This window comes from Eptesicus fuscus, chromosome 7 (assembly GCF_027574615.1).
Source record: "Eptesicus fuscus isolate TK198812 chromosome 7, DD_ASM_mEF_20220401, whole genome shotgun sequence".
Classification (NCBI taxonomy): domain Eukaryota; kingdom Metazoa; phylum Chordata; class Mammalia; order Chiroptera; family Vespertilionidae; genus Eptesicus; species Eptesicus fuscus.
This window is the reverse complement of record NC_072479.1, coordinates 87,329,132-87,352,039: the sequence shown is the minus strand read 5'-3', so window position 1 is coordinate 87,352,039 and position 22,908 is coordinate 87,329,132. Positions and strand designations below refer to the sequence as shown.

At 40.2% G+C, this 22,908-nt stretch overlaps 1 protein-coding gene across 1 annotated transcript in view; it reads right to left on the bottom strand.

Annotated features, from left to right (window-relative positions):
- Nucleotides 1–9,870: 9,870 nt before the first annotated feature.
- The window catches only part of VAMP1 (vesicle associated membrane protein 1), a 39,612-nt gene continuing 26,574 nt past the window's right edge, over nt 9,871–22,908 (bottom strand). The window contains exons 5-6 of the mRNA XM_054719357.1: nt 12,917–13,027; nt 9,871–10,760 (exon numbers count right to left, since the gene is read on the bottom strand). Of these exons, the coding sequence (XP_054575332.1) occupies nt 12,933–13,027 (95 nt within the window). The 3' untranslated portion in view covers nt 9,871–10,760; nt 12,917–12,932. The remainder of the gene's footprint in view (nt 10,761–12,916; nt 13,028–22,908) is intronic.

Below are 22,908 nucleotides of genomic sequence, written 5' to 3'. Positions count from 1 at the left end.
ATCTCTTGATGTAGGTGGTAATTACGTAGTAATTTCACTTTATAATTATTCATTAAATATACACACACTTATGCAATTTTCTGCTAGGAGGTATATTTCACACATAAAGTAAAATAAAAGGGAACAGATTTGGGTTAAATGTGGCAAAGGATCTTAAGGATTCAGTTTTGAGCATTTTGAGCATGAGGTACCTGTGAGACAATCAAATGTTGATGCCAAATAGATTGGAGACAAATTTGGGAGTCCTAGATACATAGATGATAAGTTAAGCATAAGAGTAGATAAGATTGGTCACCTAATAAGCGTGTGTGAGGGCGATATGAGAAGAGGGCCCAAGACAAGACCCGTGGAACTCCACGTCTAATGGTCAGGTAGAGGAAAAAGAGCTGGTAAAGGAGACTGAAAAGCAATAGTCAAAGAAATAGGAAAAAAACAAGAAAATATGGTGTCGGGGGGAAATCTGTTAAGAAGGGAGTGCTCACCATAGCAGGTTTGGCTCAGTGGATAGAGCGTCGGCCTGTGGACTGAAGGGTCCCAGGTTCGATTCTACTCAAGGACATGTACCTCAGTTGCAGGCTCCTTCCCAGCTCGAGCCCTGGTCGGGGCACGTGCAGGAGGCAACCAATCAATGTGTTTCTCTCATCAATATTTCTCTCTGTCTTTCCCCTTCTCTTCCACTCTCTCTAAAAATCAATGGAAAAATATCCTTAGGTGAGGATTTTTTTAAAAAGAGAGAAAGAGAACAAAGTTGGAGGGATCTCAATACCAGATATCAAGCTATACTACAAAGCCATTGTTCTCAAAACTGCTTGTACTGGCACAAGGACAGACATATAGACCAATGGAACAAAACAAAGAACCCAAAAATTGACCCAAGCCATTATGCTTAATTAATATTTGACAAAGGATGTAAGAGCATACCATGGAATTAAGACAGTCTCTTCAATAAATGGTGTTGGGAAAATTGGACAGATACATGCAAAAAAAAAAAAATGAAACTAGACCACCAACTTACACCATATACAAAAATAAACTCAAATGGATAAAAGACTTAAACGTAAGATGGGAAACCATAAAAATCTTAGAAGAATCCATAGGCAGCAAAATATTATACATATGTCACAGCAATATCTTTACTGATACAGCTCCTAGGACAATGGAAACTAAGGAGAAAATAAACAAATGGGACTACATCAAAATAAAAAGCTTCTGCACAGCAAAAGAAACCATCAACAAAACAACAAGAGAGCCCACTGCATGGGAGAACATATTTGCCAATGTTATCTCCATTAAGAGTTTAATCTCCAAAATTTATAGGGAACTCATATAACTTAACAAAAGGAAGATAAACAATCCAAACAAAAAAATGGGCAAAGGACCTAAATAGACACTTTTTGAAAGAGGACATGCAGAAGGCCAAGAGACATATGAAAACATGCTCAAAGTCACTAATTATCTGAGAGATGCAAATCAAAACAACAAGGTACCATCTCACACCTGTCAGAATGGCTATCATTAACAAATCAACAAACAACAAGTGCTGGAGAGGATGTGGAGAAAAAGGAACCCTCCTTCACTGCTGGTGGGAAAGCAGACTGGTGCAGCCACTATGGAGAACAGTATGGAGCTTCCTCAAAAAATTAAAAATGGAATTCGCATTTGACCCAGTAATCCCACTTTTAGGAATATATCCCAAGAAATCAGAAACACCAATCAGAAAGGACATATGCACCCTATGTTCATAGCAGCACAATTTACAACAGCTAAGATTTGGAAACAGCCTAAATGCCCATCAGCAGATGAGTGGATTAAAAAACTGTGGTACAGGTACACAATGGAATACTACTCTGCTATAAAAAAAGAAGGAACTCTTACTATTTACAGTGCTAAGCGAAATAAGCCAGTCAGAGAAAGATAAATATCACATGATCTCACTCATTTGTGGAATATAATGAACAACATAAACTGATGAACAAAAATAGATCCAAAGACATAGAAGCATCTAACAGATGGTCAAATCTCAGAGGAGGGACAGGAGAGTGGGGGGGGAAGAGATCAACCAAAGGACTTGTATGAGTGCATATAAGCATAACCCATGGACATAGACAGTAGAAGGGTGAGGGCATGTGCTGGGGGGTGGGAACGGCAGGAGAAAGGTCAATGGGGGGAAAAGGAGACATATGTAATACTTTAAACAATAAAGAAATTTTTTTATAGAAAAGTGAAAAAAAAGGAGGGGGGAGAAAGAAAGAAAGGAAGGAAGGAAGGAAGGAAGGAAGGAAGGAAGGAAGGAAGGAAGGAAGAAAGAAAGAAAGAAAGAAAGAAAGAAAGAAAAGAAAGAAAGAAAGAAAGAAAGAAAAGAAAGAAAGAAAGGAAAAATATCCTCAGATGACGATTTAAAAAAGAAAGAAAGAAGAAGGAAGTGGTCAACTATGTCAAATGCTGCTGAGAGGTCAAATAAGATGAAGACTGAAAATTGTCCATTGGATTTATTAAAATGGAGTCATTGACCTTAGCAAGAGTAGGTCCAATGAAGAGATGGGGACTGAGGGAGATGAAGGTTCCATTGGAGGACAGTAGGGCTACCACATGGCACAACTCCAGAAGGCGCCCTTCCGAGGATGCCCCAGGAAGCACCATTTTCACAGATGACAGGATAGTAATGCCCAGAGAGCTATGCAATGCTGAGACCCCAGTGAGAAAACGGAGCTCTTGGGTAGAGTGACTTAAGAGCTCTGCCTCCAGGTCCAGCAGCCTGTCCCCAAGCACTGGTGCCACTGCTTACTAACAATGTGACGTTGGCCAAGGTACTCAAACTTGGCACATTTTAGGGTCCAAATCTATTTTAAAAAAATAATATCAATGCAATAGGACTGTTGTGAGGAGTAAAGACAACAATTTGCATGAAGTGTTTAGCACATAGTAAGCATTCAATACATGTAAACTATTATTTTCAGTATTACTTAGACAACCCAAGAAGAAAGCTTGGCACCATGACAGGAGGAGAGGAATGAAAATAGCTAGAAGGGGACATGGAATTGAGGAAACATTATCTTGTTTTATTTTGCTTTAATTAATAGACTTTATTTCTCAGAGCTTAGGTTTACAGAAAATTACACAGAAAGTTTCCATATACTTTTTATCCCACTCCACACACACAGTTTTCCTTACAATTAATGAACCAATATTGATACATTACTAAATTAAAGCCCATAGCTTATATTATTCATTCTCTGTGTTGTCCAGTTCTATAGGTCTTGACTAATGTATAATGCCATATATCCACCATTATAGTATCATTCGGAGTAGTTTCAACTGCCCTAAAAATCCCCTGTGTTTTACTTATTCATCCCTCCCTCTCCCTAAGCTCCTGGCAACCATTGATCTTTTTACTGTCTCTATGGTTTTGCTTTTCCCAGAATGTCATATAGTTCAAATCATATGATATGTAGCCTTTTCATACTAGCTTTTTTAACTTAACAATATGCACTTAAGGTTCCTTCATGTTATTTTGTGGCTTGATAGCTTACTTGTTTTTATTGCAGAATAATGTTTCACTGTATGGATATACCACAGTTTATTCACTCACCTTTAGAAGGATATCTTGGTTAGTTCCAATTTTGGGGCAATTGTGAATAAAGTTGCTAAACCTTAAGTATGCAGGTTTTTGTGGGGACATCAGTTTTCAACTCATTTGAAAGGTATGCAATTGCTGGATCAGATGGTAGGACTATGTTTAGCCTTGTAAAAAAGATTGCCAAGCTATCTTCCAAAGTGGTTATACCATTTTGCATTTTCAATAGCAATGAATGACAGTTCCTGTTGCAACTAACCTTTGATGGTAAAAATTAGAACAATGGTTGTATTTGGTGATGTGGGGCAGATAGATTGCAAAGGGGCCTAAGGGGACTTCATGGGGTGATGGAAATATTCCATAACTTGATTGGAATAGTGGTTATATGGGTAAATACAATTGTCAAAAATTAATCCAACTGTACATGTAAGACCTATGTGTTTTACTGTTATGTAAAGTACACTTCAAAACAAATATCAGTTTATTTTTAAAAAAAATAATAAAGCTCTTTGCAGGTGCTTCTGCATCCTGCCACATTGCAATTACGGGAAAATGTTATCAGAAATGAAGAATGCACCATCATTTATCTTTGGGGTATTGAGATTTAGGGATCCTGCTTTAATATATCTATTAAACAGCCCAAAGTGGCTTAATTTAGCTGGTTTGGGCTAAGATGTTGTGGAGCCATTCAATAGCTCATACGGGAGATAATTTTGGAAGAGCAAGATAACAGAGATCAGAGAGCATCACTACTGATTACAGACTTGAGAAGTGATAAGTAAGACTGAAGAAGGCCTGGCTTTGGAAGGAGAAACCCCAGCTGGGTAAGATCTTGGAGTGGTACAAAGGGTCAGAGTGATCTTTTTTGGTGGGCAAGATTGTCACTGGAATAGACTCGAGAGAGGAGCAGGATTCTCAGTTGGTATGTGCTCAGATTTGAAATATGGACAAAGGGAAGAGTGACTGAGCCTTCCTGGGAATAGTAGACTTCGTGAGGCTCTCTGAGGGGTCCCAGCCTCTGCAGCCCTTTTCCCACTCCCAGGCCTTCAGAGCAAGGCTGCCCTGACCTGAAGCAAAGTCACTTTCAGAACTCCAACCCAGCACCAAGGCCAGGACCTGGACTGATAACTGACTCTGTACTTCAATTTCTAATCTCTAACCCTGCCTCCCATTCAAATGTTGCTGCTGAAGCAAAGCCTTTTCCATTGGAAACCAAAATTATAGCCCCAGCCTGTCCCTTTCCTGGTTTCAAGCTTTGGCCCTGAACCACAGCCAGTAACGTGGTGAAAGTCATGGTGTGGGAGTAGTGCTGTTGTTGCAATAGGACTAGTAATTAGAGTAGTGGCAGTTGTTATTATAGTAGCATCAGTAGCTTATATTTAATGACACTTAACTATTTTCAGGCCCTGAACTGAATGTTTAAATGCTTTATTATTTTTTTATATTGATTTCAGAGAGGAAGGGAGGAGAGAGAGAAACATCAATGATGAGAGAGAATCATTGATCGGCTGCCTCCTGCACGCCCCCTACTGGGGATCGAGCATGCAACCTGGGCATGTGCCCTGACCAGGAATCGAACTATGACCTCCTGATTCATAGGTTGACGTTCAACCACTCAGCCACCCCGGCCAGGCTACCTTATATTATTTAATTCTAAGTTTCCCCATCTTACAGAGGAGGAAATAGAAACTCTTTGTAAATACTCTGTTATGACTTTGTTGTTGCAAAAGTAAGACCTATTCATTATAGGAAAAAATTGGAAGATTCAGGTTAGCAAAAAATATAAAAGTCATCCATCATCACATCTCTTTAACTACTACTATGCCCTACCAGGTATAAATTCTTCAATACATTTATAAAAACAGAACTATGCAGTAAGTGGCTTAATTTGCTTATTTCATCCAATAAGATGTCTAACTTTTTTCCATTAATAAATATACTTAAAAATCATTTTAATAGCTATTTCATATTCCATCTTTTATAATACAATACACCTATCCAATCTCTTCTGTTGGACATTTAGATTGTTTCCTTTTTTTAAAAAAAAAAGTGCTGTTATAAAAAAATTTTCATAGACCATCTTTATATCTAAGTATTTGCATATATCTTCATTTATTTCTCTAGGATAGATTCCTAGAAGTAGACTTGTTTAATTAGAGAGTGTAGGCATTTTTAGGGCTTTTGAAGTCAGACCCCCTGACCTTGAATCCTGGCTTAGAGCATGTGGCCTGAGGCAAATCACATCTGCAATGTCCAAAACCACCTTCCAAGGTGGCTATACCACTTGGGGTGCTCAGTTCGTGCTCTGTGCTCCTTCTTCTCCCTCTGTTTGCTAATCACATTTTCCTATTACTACTCTTTGTCCGTAGGTGGCGCACTCTTCCTTGATTGTAAACCCAGGGCACTGCCTGTGCATATTCTTCACTGTGTCCCCACCAGGACCCAGCACACAGCTCAGTATCTAGTTAGAGGCAATTTGGTGCTGCAGAACGAGTAACAGTCTGGAAGGAAGACACCAAGGTTCCATTCCCAACATCACCACTACTAACATTATGGTCATAGACAGAGCCCTTCAGGACCTGGCCTCACTGTCCCTTCTCATCACCTCACTCTGTGCTTTTACACTGGGAATTCTGAGATAATGGTTGTCAGAACTAATAGTTTTCAGAACACACCTTGCTCTTGTACATTCCTATGCCTTTGCCCACATTCAGGATGGTAGCCTATACTGTGCCTTCAGACAAATTAGGAAAAGATGGCCCTGGCCAGGTAGCTCAGTTGGTGAGAGCGTTTGATCCAAGGTTGCTGGTTTGATCTCCATGAGGGTACATACAAGTATCAACCAATGAATGCATAAATAAGTGGAACAACAAATCAATCTTTCTCTCTCCCCCTTCCTCTCTCTCTCTCTCTCTCTCTCTCTCTCTTTCTCTCTCTCTCTCTCTCAAATGAGTAAATAAAAAAATTAATAATTAAGAAAAGATGCCTCTTCCACCCTGTGGAGTGCAGCTAAATTTCTAGCCCCACTCATCCCTTGGCCTAACACCATATTGCATTGACCAGCCTGCATACCATTTCCAAAACCTGGAACAAATTCAGCTAGCCCACCTAACAAAACCCCTTGTCATGCATCATGTCACAACTCAAATGCTACCTCCTCTGTTAAATCATCTTGCTCTAGCTGATGTATTTGGCTACCCTGCTAAGCTTCCCCTATTTTTTGAATAGCCTCCATTAAAGCAATTATCTTTATTGAATTACGGTTGTTTGCCGACATACCTCTCTGCCCTATTAGGTTATTTTCATCAGTATTTTTCTTCTTTTATTTCTCATACAAAGCCCAGTTCCTGACCCATGGGAAGTGATTGATAAGCTTGAATGAATGGATGAATGAATGAGTGACATTTTATCTCTCTGGTCCTCGTGTTGCTTGTCTGAGAATAAAGGAATCAAATTAAGAGATGCCTGAAATTCCTGCCAACTCTAAAATTCTCTTTCCCAATATACATTAAGTAAACATTTCGTGAACAAACAAAGAGCACCCAACCAAAAGAAAGATCCCTTTAAAGATGTGTCTTAAAGGGACATGAGTCCATTTGTTTAAGTTTTCTCCTAGAAGCAAGGCAGTATGCATTTTTTTATTCTCCTATATTTTGCCTTGCCTCTGGAAACTTCTGACACAGAGTTTAAGAAGAGTTGCTTTAGGAAAGCCTTCCAGAGAATGACTCACCTTTCACCTCATTATGTGGATGACCTGGTTCTGTCATTTGTCTTTCTTAGCTATTTTCCCAAAAGAGACGACTGTTTTCAACACAAGGAAGCTTTTTAGTTTCGAAGAGGCTAAAGTTACTTCTCTCGTGAGAAGAAATTTTACCCTGTTGTTCTTCCTCCCCCTCCAGAGATCTTGTCCCTAAGAGGACATTGTCGGTCTCCTCTGAAGGGCAGCAAATGTACTCAAGGACAACAAGTGTCTGAGACCAGTGGAAGTAGTGACCTAGAGCGGGGGCTTTTACAAACTATATAGGGTCCCTGGATCCCCAAAGAGTTCGTTATTTCCCTGGAATTCCATACACAATTTGTGTGCATGTGTATTTTCTAAAGGAAGATCAACAACTTTCTTCAGCGTCTCAAAGGAGCCCCTTGACTCCAAACAAAGCTAAGAAAGAACCAGTGGTGTAGAGTCTGGGCTAAAATAGCCTGAAAAGTACAGGGGTTTACTAATAAGATCAGATAATGCTCTGCTGTATTATTTGGGTTATACTAAAGAAGGGTTCCTCAACAGCCACAGAAGGGAGTCCTTGGGACTGAGTCCCTTTGCCCATACAATGGTCCTCCCTGAGGACTTCCCCAAATCCCTTGGACTTGCTGAAATCCAGCCTGCTCTGCGGATACAGGAAAATTTGGGGGAAGGGGGAGCGGGGTGTCGGAGGTGTGACATCTCTACCCTTATGTTTCAATAGTATTAAGGGCCTTGGAGAGACTGAAGATTGGGTTCCTGAGAGGGCATAGACCCTCTGAAAACAAGAATCATGTCTGCCACAAGGGGGCACCCAAAGCCCAGACAGATGGGACACCAAGCATCCTGCCTCCACTCAAATCAAGCCTGTGACTGGAGACCAGAGAAGTTCCTCCGCAGGGACCCAACGCTAGAAGCTCCTGGTATTACAGTGGCCCCAAAGCCCTCTAGCCACACCCAGTGTCCTCTAAGCGTCCTCAATGCTCCTTTTAGTGCAAAGTTTGAGTATGGTTCTTGCTGGCTTCAGTCCTCTCCCTAGGGGTGACCCAAACCCCACATTTCTCCCTAGAGTCTGCTGCCCTGGGTATGTAATTTGAATGGCCAAGATCCTGATTCTGGGTGAATGTAGCACACACACTTCTGTTCTCCACTCCTGGAGTTACTCCTGGGCCCTCAGGGTCCACACCCAGTATTCAGAGGCATTAGCATGATTTCAGGGTTGTGAGCAGAGCCCTGCAGAGGTATGCAGGGGATGTCATAAAGTATCTCTAGAGTTATGATCCACTCAGACAAGAAGAATAAGGAAAGGAGGATCCAGTGTTCACTTAGACCGAGTTACTAAGAGTAGCTGTATCTTGGTTAGGGATCCAGACTGCATTGTACTCTAGTGAGGGTGCAACTTAGATCCAGAAGTCAGTATGCAAATCTATAAACCCATCAGAAGGATATGGACTTAGACAAAATCAAAAAAAGCAAATGCTTAGAGTTCAAAACGTTTATGGGAACTTTAGTGTACTCAATCAAGAAGACTTACCTACATGTGTGTGGCCCCCAGGTCTGGCATCCCATCATCAAATCTCTGGCAAATAGACAACTTCAATGTTCTTAAGGTGATAATTACAGATCATGGTCATACACTGTGCACTGGAGTTAGTAAAGCTGTTCCCTTAGTGGCCAGGTGTACTTTTAACTCCTGGAAAGTTTGGAATTAACAAGGTGGCTTTTTACTATGTCATCTTAGCTAAGATGAAATTACATTTCTTGAAATTCCTTCCCAGTATGGTTCCAGGTTAGGGTTGGCCACAAGAGAAATGTGTATGAGATTTGAAAGGTAAAAAAACAGAACTGAAGCAGCAGCAAAGCCTGTGTGCATCTCCATGGCAAAAGGAAGATGTGGAGAAAGTCAAGAATACAATGTGTGAACAAAATGGAAATATCAGTAAAGAAATAGAAAACCTAGCCCTAACCAGTTTGGCTCAGTGGATAGAGCGTCAGCCTGCGGACTCAAAGGTCCAGGGTTCGATTCCAGTCAAGGGCATGTACCTTGGTTGCGGGCACATCCCCTGTGGGAGGTGTGCAGGAGACAGCTGATCGATGTTTCTAACTCTCTATCCCTCTCCCTTTCTCTCTGTAAAAAATCAATAAAATATATTTTTTAAAAAGAAATACCTAAAAAGAAACAACAACAAAATTCTAGAGCTAAAAATCACAATAACTGAAATGAAAATTTCACTAGAGAAATTCAGAGGCACTTTTGAGCATCCAGAAGAATCAGCAAACTTGAAATAGGACAAATATGATCCCAACAATATGAATATTTAATACCACTGAACTGAATATAATGTTTAAGATGGTCAGGTTTATGTGTATTTCACCACATAAAAAAGGTCACCCGAAAAGTAAAGATTATTTTATTTGTTTTACTGTAAGTAGTCAAACAAAATCTATAGGTTGAAATGAAAGAAAAACAAGTAAATTTTCAAATTTTTATTAGATTCAAAATAGAATGACAATTTTTAATTTGAACTTAAAAACATAAGGAAAACTAGATTTTGACATTGATTATTTTAATAATCTAGTATCTAAAATTTAAATACCATAACTATGCATAAACTTTTTTTCTGTGCCCTCAAATATCAAAACACATAAACTTGCAATAGCCTGCTTGCAATAGCTGTTCTATTCCTTTGGCATGAAAATGTTATGGGGTCCCCTCAGCCCCAGAGCCACCACACTGCCCATCTGAATTGTTAACTCTGAGTTCTAGTAAAGGTGAGATTTGTCCCATATGTCTCCCATATACCTCCTCCTGGTGGATTTTCCCACTCTTTCCATTCCATTATGAACTCTATGCCATTTCAGCAATCCTGAACTCTCAACACTGCCCAAACCCCAAGAAGGAAAGGAGCTTAATGATCAACTCATACTCCCAGGAACATTAACTGGCACCTTCTGGGTCAAGCCCTGTACAGGGTGTTCCCCTGTACATGTTACTGCTCACATCTACCCTGTGAGCTAAGTTCCCTCATCCCCATGTTACAGTGGAAAATCGCAGCTTGAGCAACTGGCCCTGCTAACAAGGGATCAAGCAGAGAGATGGCCTCAGACATGGTCCAGGCAGTACATATTTACCTTGAATGGTCCTCCACTTCTCTGATTTTTACCATATGGTTGATCCTTATACTCCATCCCGACTCCTCTAACTCCACCAGCCTCCAGGGCCCTGCCTGAACCTGTCACTCTCAATATTCCTCTGTGGCAGTGGTTTTCAACTTCTTCATCTCATGGCACATAAACTAATTAGTAAAATTCTGTGGCACACCAAGAAATATATTTTTTGCCTACCTGACAAAGAAAAAATAGGTATATCCCTGGACGAGTAGTTCAGTTGGTTAGAGCATCATCCTGATACAGCAAGGTTGCAGATTCAATCCCCGGTCATGGCACACACTAGAATCAACCAATGAATGCATAAATAAGAACAACAACAAATCAATGTTTCTTTCTCTCTCTCTCTCTCTCTCTCTCTCTCTACTGCCCCCAACCTTCCTCTCTCTCTAAAATCAATAAAATAAAAATGTTCAAAAATATAGGTATAATTTTGATTCATTCACACTGGACTGCTATTGTTATGTTGGCTGTTGTCAATTTTTTATTTGACAATCTAAGGGAAAACAGGTCAATTCTCCTAACCAAATAGTCAGGTATCACATGTTTAAAAATTCTTGTGGCACACCAGTGTGCCATTGCACACCGATTGAAAATTGCTCTCTGTGGGCATGACGTCCATCAAAAGAGGGAGGATTCTGGCCCAACTTGCAAGTAAGAGAAGATTGCCACAGCCCTGCCTTCAGGAATGCCTTTAGAGGTGCCCCCAGAACCCTGAAGAATGGAGGGATCGAGGGATGCAGCTGTGAGAGGAGGCCCCTGCCACCAACCCACTCTCTTCCTCCCCCAGTGAGGGAGCCATCAGAAGTAAAGTGAGCGTGGGAAAGATGAGTCAGACATGTTTCCCTTTGTGCCATAGAGTCAAACTCTACGTCAGTGACTTCAGATAAGCCACAGGTAAGCCTAAGCAATGGCCCACAGGATGTAATAGCAACACACCTACACCCCAAGGCATCACCTTCCAACTCTGTGGAGTAAACAACTGCCTCCTTCAAAAGCCAACGTGTTAGATGAACAATGAACACTTCGGAAATGAAACTAAGAAAACAATTCCATTTACAACACCATCAAAAAGAATAAAACGCAGCCTGGCCCACATGGCTCAGTGGTTGAGCATCGACCTATGAACCAGGAGGTCACGCTTCAATTCCTAGTCAGGGCACATTCCCAGGTTGCAGGCTCAATCCCCAGTGTGGAGCGTGCAGGAGGCAGCTGATCAATGATTCTCTCTCATCGTTGATGTTTCTATCTCTCTCCCCCTCTCCCTTTCTTTCTCTAAAATCAATAAAAACATTTTTAAAAAAATAGTGTAGTATGTCCTGGCCAGTGTGGCTCAGTTGGTTGAGCATAGTCTCATGCACCAGAGGGTCACAGGTTTTGACTCCCTAGTCCGGGTTATGGTCAGGGAGTGTGCAGGAGGCAACCAATTGATATTTCTCTCTCATATCGATGTTTCTCTCTCTCCCTCTCCCTTCATCTTTCTCTGAAAATCAATAAAATGTATACTTTAAAAAAATACTGTGGTACTGGTATAATGATATTAGACCCCGACTCAAATTATATAAAAAAGTAACTCAAAATAAATCTAAGAGCTAACACTATAAAATTGTTAGAAAAGAACAGGTGTAAATCTGTGTAACCTTGGATTAAGCAACAATTTCTTATTATGACATCAAAATCACAAGCAACAAAAAATATTTAAAAATTAGATTTTATTAAAATTTAAAACTTTTGTATATCGAAGGACATTATCAAGAAAATGAAAAGGCTGCCCTAGCCGGTTTGGCTCGGTGGATAGTGTCAACCTGCGGACTGAAGGGTCCCTGGTTCGATTCCCATCAAGATCACATGCCCAGGTTGCGGATCGATCCCTAGTAGGGGGTGTGCAGGAGGCAGCTGATCAATGATTCTCTCTCATCATTGATGTTTCTATCCCTCTTCCCTCTTCCTTCCTCTCTGAAAATCAATAAAAAAATTAAAATAAAATAAAAACTAGCCCTAGCCGGTTTAACTCAGTGAACAGAGTGTCGGCCTGCGGACTGAAGGGACCTGGGTTCGATTCCGGTCAAGGACACAAATCTCAGTTGCAGGTTTCTGGCCCTGGCTGGGGTGTGTGCAGGAGGCAACCAATCGATGTGTCTCTCTCACATGAATGTTTCTCTCTGTCTGCCCCTCCCCCTTCCGTTCTCTAAAAATCAATGGAAAAATATCCTTAGCTGAGGATTAACCAAAAGATAAAAAAAGAAAATGAAAAAACAGCCCATAGAATAGGGAAATGTTTGCAATTCATGTTTTTGATAAGAATTTATTATCCAGAATATATAAAGAACTCTTACAATTGAAAAAGGGGGGGGGGGGGCAAATAATCCCATTTAAATATGGGCAAGTGATTTGAACAGACATTTCTCAAAGAAGGTATATAAATGGCCACTACATACTTGGAAAGATAGATGCTCAGATCCTGGGCAGGTGGTAGCTTAGTTGGTTGGAGCATCGTCCCAATATGTCAGGGTGTGGGTTCGACCACCAGTCAGGGCACATACAAGAATCTACCAATGAATGCATAAATAAGTGTTACAAATCGATGTTTCTTTCTCTCTCTCAAATATCAATTTTAAATAAAGATAGATGCTCAGCACCATTCGTCTTTGGGAAATGCAAATCAAAACCACAAGGAAATACCACTTCATACCAACTTGGCTGGCTATAATTTTTTATAAAAATTAATGTGTGTTGGTTAAGCACACAGACAAACTAGAACCTTCATGTACCTTTGATGGCAGAATGATTCAGTTGTGGAAAACCGTTTGTCAGTTCCTCAAGAAGTTAAACACATAGTTTTCATATGACCCAGCAATTCCACTGGTTGGCACATACTGAAGAGAATTCTAAACATATGTTCACACAAAACTTGTACATGAATGTTAATAGCAGCATTATTCATAATAGCCGAAAAGTGGAAACAACCCAAACATCTATCAGTTGATAAACAGATAACCAAATGTGGTATATCCATACAATGGAATATTATTCAGCCACAAAAAGGATTGAAATACTGATAATACATGCTACAATATTGATAAACCTTAAAGATACTATGCTGAATTGAAAGAAGCCAGACAAAAATAATCACATATTATATGACTCCATTTATATGAAATGCCAAGAATAGGCCAATTTATAGAGACAGAAAATAGATTAGTGGGGTTGGGGGATAACTTTTAGGTATGAGGTTTCTTTTAAGGGAAGATCATAATGTTCTGGAATTAGATGGTGGCTGATATTTGCACAATTTTGTGAAAATACGAAAAGCCACTGAATTGTACATTATAAAGTGGCTAAAATGTTGAATCTTATCTCAATTTAAAAAGTCCACAGGCACCACGGAGCCCTTCAGTCTGGGCTGGAGGCCAGTGTAGTCCTGAGGCATTCAGTGCTGAAGCAGAGGAGTCTAAGGGTCACTCAAGTCCCAAATGCCATCTCACAATGAGGCGAGGGACAGGTCTGAGGTCTTCTGAGTCTGCAAAAAGGCGACAGGAATACCTCCCCTGCCACAGGAGGCTTTCCCCAGTCCCTGGAGCCGATGGCCACAGGCTGGGACCCACAGGCTGGGCAGAGGCCCTGCAGGCTGGGTCACAAGACAGAGGATTTTCGTAGAGAAGAGCCAAGAGTGGACTTTAGATCACTGGTGGTGACACAAGGGTAAAAAGACATTTGTTACAAAAGAGAAAATACAAACCACCAGTGATCATGGCAAGAAGCTCGGCCTCACTGGTCATCAGAGGAATGTACCCTGAAACAATGAGGTAGCATTTTTCTTCATTTAGCTTGTCAAAAATGGTTAGCTAATATGAGTGGTTGGCAGGATGTGAGAAAATACGTGCTCTTGTTCCACTGCTCTGTCAAGTGTAGAGCCACTTTGGAGGGCAACTTGCCAGCATCTAATAAAACAAAAAATGTGCATACCCTATGACTCAGCGATCCCAATGCCTAGTATTTACTCTAAAGCGACACTCCCACATACACAGGGAAATGTAAGTTCTGTATGTGACACTGTTTGTAATAATGAAACGTTGGGGAAAACCTAATTATTCATGAATTCATGAATGGCTAAAAAGCCTATGTTCATCCATTCTCTATTTAACAAAATGAGCAGTTCTATCTGTATAACATAAAATAATCTCCAAAGATATATTATTGGATTTAAAAAGCAAATTCTAGAAGGATATACTAGTATACTATATATACGTATATCACTTATGAAAAAAAAGCCAAAATACAAATGCACTGGGGCCCGTGGAGAATTCTGCCTGCCAGATTGAGATGCTAGGCCAATAGAAAAGATGGATTTTAAAAAGCAATGAAAGAAAATCATGCAGCAGAGCCCTGGCCAGATAGCTCAGTTGGTTAGAACATTGTCCAGGTATACTAAGACTGCAGGTTTGATCCCAGGTTAGGGCACATACAAGAATCAACTAATGAATGCATAAATAAGTGGAATAACAAATCTCTCGTGGTCAAATCAAGAAAAAAAATTAAAATTAAAGGGGAAAAAACATGGAATTGCCATTTCCAAAAGTTTTTTTTTTTTTCATCCTCACCCAAGAATATTTTTCCATTAATTTTTAAAGAGAATGGAAGAGAGAGGGAAAGACAGAGAGAAATATCAATATGAGAGAAACACATAGATTGGTTTCCTCCTGCACGTGCCCCAATCAGGACCGGGTCAGGAAGGAGCCTGCAACTGAGGTACGTGCCCTTGACCTGAATCGACCCAGGACCCTTCGGTCCATAGGCCGACACTACATGCACTGAGTCAAACCGGCTAGGGCCAAAAGCTAATTTTTTAACAAGCAGAGAGAGCCAATGCATTATTTGTTCCCTAGCCTTTACTTCCTGCTTTGTGTTAGATCACTGCAGACCTGTGTAATATTTCCTTTGGAGAACATAAGCAACCTACCATGGCCCAAATAAGAAAGGGAAAGTTAAGTTAAATATCCTTGCTGTCAATCATCTTAGGTATAAAAGAGGTGGGTAAGCCCAACGGGTGTGGCTCAGTGGTTGAGTGTCCACCTATGAAGCAGGAGGTCATGGTTCCATTCCCGGTCAGGGCATATGCCCAGGTTGCAGGCTCCATCTCCAGTGTGGGGCATGCAGGAGGCAGCCAATCAATGATTCTCTCTCATCATTGATGTTTCTATCTCTCCCTTCCTCTCTGAAATCAATAAAATTTTTTTAAAAAAAAGAGAGTTAGAGTTCAAATGACACCCTCGGAGGCCAGAAGGGGAAATAAAGGCAAGTTACTCATAGGAGTCACAGTGCTTTAGACTCAGTGTAAGTTTGGTGAAATCACAGAGTTGCCTCCCCCCTGCAGGGAATGTCCCTGTATACAGTCTTTACTAATTTGGGTGGGCAAAAGGAATCACTCAGGAAAAGAGCAAGTAGGAAATGCTAGGGCCCAGGAGTCCACTGTAAGAGAAAACATCCTGTACCCCTTGCAAAAATCACTTTTCTGCATTTTGAAGAATGCTCTGACTATGAATAGCACATGAAGCAGACAGAGTGCACACGCACAGCTTGCTCAGTTTAGCAAGTTGTTCTGTCTCTTTCATGCTCTTTGGCTTATTTTCCAGGTGAATAGACTGTGTGTTCCTTCAACCCCATTTCTTGGAACTTGCAGCCTCAAACACCAAGAAAGGGAAGGCAGAAATGAACATTTATTGATTATCCAAATGAGGCAAGCCATTTTCTTTACCTTGTTACCCATAATTCTCCCAACATGCTGCATAGTACGTGACATTATCCCCAAGTAGACACAGACTCAGTTCAGAGAGGTTTTAGGACTCGTCCGAGAAGGTCTGGGTAATAACTGGAGGAGATGCCTGTGGACCACCAATCTGCGTGATTCTGAAAGCCACGCTCTGTCCACCCACCCCGGGATCCTCGTGTCTCAGTGGGTTTGGGACCCAGGACCCTCATTGTTTCTCCCCTTGCCCTGGTGTCTTGGAGAATTTCCCTTTCCTGGTTTTGTCCTTCACGGGCTACATGACTGACAGAAAACCTCAGCAGTCAAACCATCCATGGGTCTATTTATATAATATCTGACTTCAGAAATTAGCTTTACCTTAAACCAGAATTACTTCTTGAAACCACCTACCACATAAAATCAGGATTCTCGACAAGCTCTAAATAAGAAAGAGTGCTTAGGAAGAAGGTCACAGAGCACCCTGTGAAATGGGACTTCTAACCTCTGCAACAAAGGTCTTGAAATGCTACATAACATTCTTTTACGTGAAGAGTTAAACTCTCTGGAAGGACCTGGAGAGCATTATGCTAAGTGAAATAAGCCAATCAGAGAAAGACAAGTATCACATGATCTCACTCATATGTGGATTCTAATGAACAAAATAAACTGATGAACAAAATAGATCCAGAGACATAGAAGCATGGAACAGAATGTGGAATTTCAGAGGGAAGGTGGGAGAGGGTGGGTGGGTAGGTGGGTGGGTGGTAAGTTATCAACCAAAGAACTTGCATGCATATAGATGCATAACCCATGGACACAGACAATAGGGTGATGAAGGCCTAGAAGGGGTCAATGGTGGACAAAAGAGGACATATATAATACTTTAAACAATAAAGATATTTTTAAAAAGAGAGAGAGAGAGGCTCTCAACAAAGAAAGGGAAATCCCACGTGCCAGAGAAGAATGCAGAACTGGACATTACTGGGATAAGTGCATAAACAGCCACTGAGGGGCTTTGATCACCTAGGGGCTGAGGTTTTAACCCCACATCGGTCCAAAGAGGAAAACCTGGGGCCCCATCAGCCAGGAAATTAGAAAGGACACCCTCCCACATAAGCTGGAAACATGTAAGAGAAATTTAAAAATAAATAAATAAATAACATTTTGATGCCCTGGCCAGGTAGCTCAGTTGATTAGAGCATTGTCCTAATATGCCAAGGTTGTGGATTTGATCCCCGGTCAGGGCACATACAAGAATCAACCAATGAATAAATGAATAAATGATGGAACAACAAATCAATGTTCTTCTCTCTCTCCCACCACCGACACCCCCCCCCCCCCCCCCCCGCCGCCCTCCTTTCCACTCTCTCTAAAAAAATTAATGGAAAAAAATATCCTTGGGTGAGGATTAACAAAGAAACAAACAAACAAAAGAGTATTTGCCCTGGCCGGTGTGGCTCAATTGGTTGAGCATTGTCCCATGTAACCAGAGGTCTCCGGTTTGATTCCTGGTCATGGGTACATGCCTGGGTTGCAGACTCAATCCCCAGGAGGGGGTATGCAGGAGATAGTTGATTGATGTTTCTCTTTCTCTCTCCCTCTCCCTTCTTCTCTCTCTCTCAAATGAATAAAAACATTTTTTTCATTTTTTTATTAAGGTATTATATGTGCACATATCTTACCATTGCCCCCTCACCCCACTCCCATACATGCCCTCACCCCCCGCCCCCAGTGTTTTGCGTCCATTGGTTATGCTTATATGCATGCATACAAGTCCTTTGGTTGATCTCTTATCTCCCCCACCTCTCCCTAACCTTCCCACTGTAATTTGACAGTCTGTTTGATGCTTTACTGCCTCTGTATCTATCTTTTTGTTCATCAGTTTATAATGTTCTTTATTATCCATAAATGAGTGAGATCATGTGGTATTTTTCTTTCATTGACTGGCTTATTTCATTTAGCATAATGTTCTCCAATTCCATCCAGGTTGCTGCAAATGGTAAGAATTCCTTCTTTTTATGGCAGCATAGTATTCCTAGGAATATATCCTAAGAAACTAGAAACACCAATCAGAAAGGATATATGCACCCCTATGTTCATAGCAGCACAATTTACAAAACATATATTTTAAAAGAATACTTAAAATAATAATAATATAATGGGAGAAAAGATAAATGAACAATAATAAAAACACAATATAGCAAAACTTATGAGATGTAACTAAAGTAGTTCTTAGAGGGAAGTTTATGGCCTTAAATGCATATATTCAAAAGAAAAATTTAATTAATGAACCAAGCATCCAATTCAAGAAGTTAGAAAAAGGCCCTAACAGGTTTGGCTCAGTGGTTAGAGTGTCAACCTGCAAACTCAAGGGTCCCAGGTTCGATTCCAGTCAAGGGCATGTACCTTGGTTGTAGGCATATAACCAGTAGGGAGTGTGCAGAAGGCAGTTGATCGATGTTTCTCTCTCATCAATGTTTTTAACTCTCTATCCCTCTCCCTTCCTCTCTGTAAAAAATCAATAAAATGTATTTTTTAAAAGAAAGTTAGAAAAAGAATGCAGAATAAACCTAAGGACAGTAAAAGAAAGAAAATAATTTAAAAATTAGATCAAAGTGTAAAATAAAACAGAAAAGAAGGAAATAATAGAGAAACACAAAATCAAAAGGTGGTTCTTTGAAGCAATTAATAAATTATTCATATTTCTGGAAAAATGTATCAAGTAAAAATGAGAAAATTATAAATAAACTAGAGGTCCAGTCAGCCCACCCCAATGGGGGCCATCAGGGGCGGGCCAGCTGAGGCAAGGGGCCGTGGGTGGGGCCAGCCGGAGTGAGGGGCCATGGGTATTCTGGTAGTTCCGCGATTCAGTCAATTTGCATATTACCCTTTTATTATATAGGGTAATTTTGGGAGTGAAAAGGGGGAAATACCTACAGATCTTATGATAACTTTAAACATTTATGCCCATAAATATGAAACAAATTTAATAGACAGTTTCCTGGTAAAATATAACCTACGGAAATTGACTCTAGAATAATCAGCAGTGAAAAAATCTACACTCACAACACACACACACACACACACACACACACACACACACACACCCCAGGCCTTGAAGGAACAGATTATCCCTATTTTGTAAAATCTGTTTATGAGAAAAATTATCATTGATCAAAGAATAGAAGTGGTCAAAGGAAGAGTAGGGTGATATCTAGAAACCAAAGGAAGAAACAATTTTCCAGAATGTGAGAGCTGTCAGATCCACACATCTCTCAGTTAAATTTTGCTTCCTGTTTGAAGCACTGAACCCCCTATTAATGGAGAGGCACCTATATTGCACCCTGATTCTCCCCTTCATGGTGCTGAAAAATGACCATTACTAATAACTTTACATTTATCTTTGAGGTTATTTTATCAGTGTCTGACTCTCACTGTTATCTCAACTCCATGAGGGCAGAAATCACATGTTTATTTTTTTTCACCTTTGTGTCCTATTCCTTAATTGGTACCTGGAAGAGAATGGATGTGCAACAAATACTTGTCAAGTGAATGAGAAGTAGAATTTAGGAGGTCAATGTGGCCCTGGGATCCTTGAAATTTCAATTTTATAATTGTGGATAGAACTGTCAAGGACCAAGGCTAAGACTGGACTATCCAATATATAATGAGTGCCTTACATGCTAGGAGATACTAGGAGTTAGGGCTGAAAAGTGATCAGAGATGGAAAGAAATGCCCACAGCTGAGTCCCCCTGAGACCCAGTCTGGGGAGTTCCAGGAATGCAAATTACAGAATGGGGATGTGAGTAACCAGACCTCAATCAGTCCACCCAACTTCCTGTCCAGCTGTTCTCTAAAGGCTATCTGGGAAGGAGTATCTAAAGCAGTGGGGGAGAGGCTGGGGGGTCTTCAAAGAAAGTAGGAATGGAGAAATAAGAAATGGCGTGAGAGACAAAGAAGGCTAGAAAAACTAAAGGGTTTGGTTGATAAGGACCACAAACAGTGATTTCTGACATCTATGTAATATAACAGAATTTCCTTCTAAGGAAAAATCTTGAAGAGAGTTTAGTTCCATGGAGTATTTTGATTCTGGTTATAGATTTATAAAGAGCCAAGATTGATTTTGGGATTAGGGGCTGAAGAGAGATGAGATGCCTGACAGATTTCTGAAAGTTAGTCTGGGACAAAAAAAGGAGGAAGGAGAGGAGAGAGGTGTCAGCAAGATGGTCAGTGCCTTTACTGCTTTGTAGGGTAAAATGCTGAATAATGACCATTACTAATAACTTTACATTTGTCTTTGAGGATCAATCTCAGGGGTGAAAAGGACCATTAAGAACAAGAATATGCAAGCAGAGAATCAAATCAGAAATTGGGAAGATAAGGAAGCAGAAAACACACAATCAGAACAGGAAAAAATAAAAGAGAGAAAATGAAAAGAATTTTTTAAAATGAGGGTAGTATAAGAAACTCTGGGTCAACTTAAAGTGTACCAACAGTCACATCATGGGGGTGCCAGAAGGAGAAGAGAGAAAGCAATAAATTAAAAACCTATTTGAAAAAATAATGACAGAAAACTTCCCTAACTTACTGAAGAAAATAGACACCCAGGTCAAGGAAGCACATAGACTCCCCAACAATATAAACCCAAAGAGGCTAAAAAACATCATGGCAACAAATGACAATGAAAACACAACAATCCAAAATCTATGGGACACAGCGAAAGCAATCTTGAGAGGGAAGTTCATAGCTCTACAAACCTACTGCAAAAAAAACAAGAAACAATGGTAATAAATTACCTAACCCTACAACTCAAAGAGTTATAAAGAGAGCAACAAGAAAATCCCAGTGTAAGCAGAAGGAAGGAAATAATAAAGATCAGAGTGGAGATAAACGACATAGAGACCAAAGAAACAATACAAAAGATCAACAAAACCAAGAGCTGGTTCTTTGAAAGGATAACAAGATTGATGAACCTCTATCCAGGCTCACCAAGAAGCAAAGAGAGAGGACCCAAATAAACAAAATCAGAAATGAAAGTTGAAATAACAACAGACCCCGCCGAAATACAAAGGATTGTTACAAAATACTACGAACAACTCTATTCCAACAAACTGGACAACCTGGAGGAAATGGACATATTCCTAGAAAAATATAACCTTCCAAAACTCAATCAAGAAGAATCTAAACAGCTCAATAGGCCAATAACTATGGAAGAAATGGAAGCAGTCATCAAAAAGCTTCCGGCAAACAAAAGCCTGGGGCCAGACGGCTTCACAGGGGAGTTTTACCAAACATTCAAGGAAGAACTAAAACCTATCCTCCTCAGACTATTCCAAAAAATTCAAGAGGAAGGAACACTTCCAAGATCCTTCTATGAAGCCAGCATCACCCTAATACCAAAACCAGATAAAGACAACACAATGAAAGAGAATTCCAGGCCAATATCCCTCATGAACATAGATGCCAAAATCCTCAACAAAATTCTAGCAAATTGGATCCAGCAGTACATCAGAAAGATCATACACCATGACCAAGTAGGATTTACCCCAGGAATGCAAGGATGGTACAATATCTGCAAATCAATAAATGTGATACATCACATAAACAAATTGAGAGATAAAAATCACAGTCATATCAATTGATGCAGGAAAACGCATTTGACAAAATCCAACACCCTTTCTTGATAAAAACTTTCAACAAGGTGGGAATAGAAGGATCATACCTCAACATAATAAAAGCTATATATGATAAACCCACAGATAACATCATACTCAATGGGCAAAAACTAAAACCATTTCCCCTAAGAACAGGAACAAGACAGGGATGCCCACTCTCACCACTCCTGTTCGACATAGTACTGGAAGTATTAGCCATTGCAATTAGACAAGAAGAAGAAATAAGTCATCCAAATTGGAAAAGAAGAAGTAAAGCTGTCCTTATTTGCAGATGACATGATATTGTACATAAAAAACCCGAAAGACTCCATCAAAATCTAATAGACTTAATAAATGAATTAGGCAATGTAGCAGAATACAAAATTAACGCCAAGAAATCTATGGCATTTCTATACACCAATAGTGAACTTACAGAAAGAGAGACTAAAAAAGCAATCCCATTTACCATCGCACCTAAAAAATTAAGATATCTAGGAATAAACTTAACTAAGGAGGTAAAAGGCCTATACGCGGAAAACTATAGGACACTGAAAAAAGAGATAGAGGAAGACGCAAACAAATGGAAGAACATACCATGTTCATGGATTAGAAGAATCAACATCATTAAAATGTTCATACTACCCAAAGCAATCTATAGATTCAATGCACTCCCCATTAAAATACCAACAGCATATTTCACAGACCTAGAAAGAACTCTCCAAAAATTCATCTGGAATAAAAAAAAGACCTCGAATAGCCACAGCAATCCTGAGAAAGAAGAATAAAGTAGGAGGGATCTCAATACCAGATTTCAAGCTGTATTACAAAGCCACTGTTCTCAAAACAGCCTGGTAGTGGCACAAGAACAGACATATAGATCAATGGAATAGAATAGAGAATCCAGATATCGACCCAAACCACTATGCTCAATTAATATTTGACAAAAGAGGCATGAACATACAATGGAGTCAAGACAGTCTCTTCGCCGAAACCGGTTTGGCTCAGTGGATAGAGCGTCGGTCTGCAGAC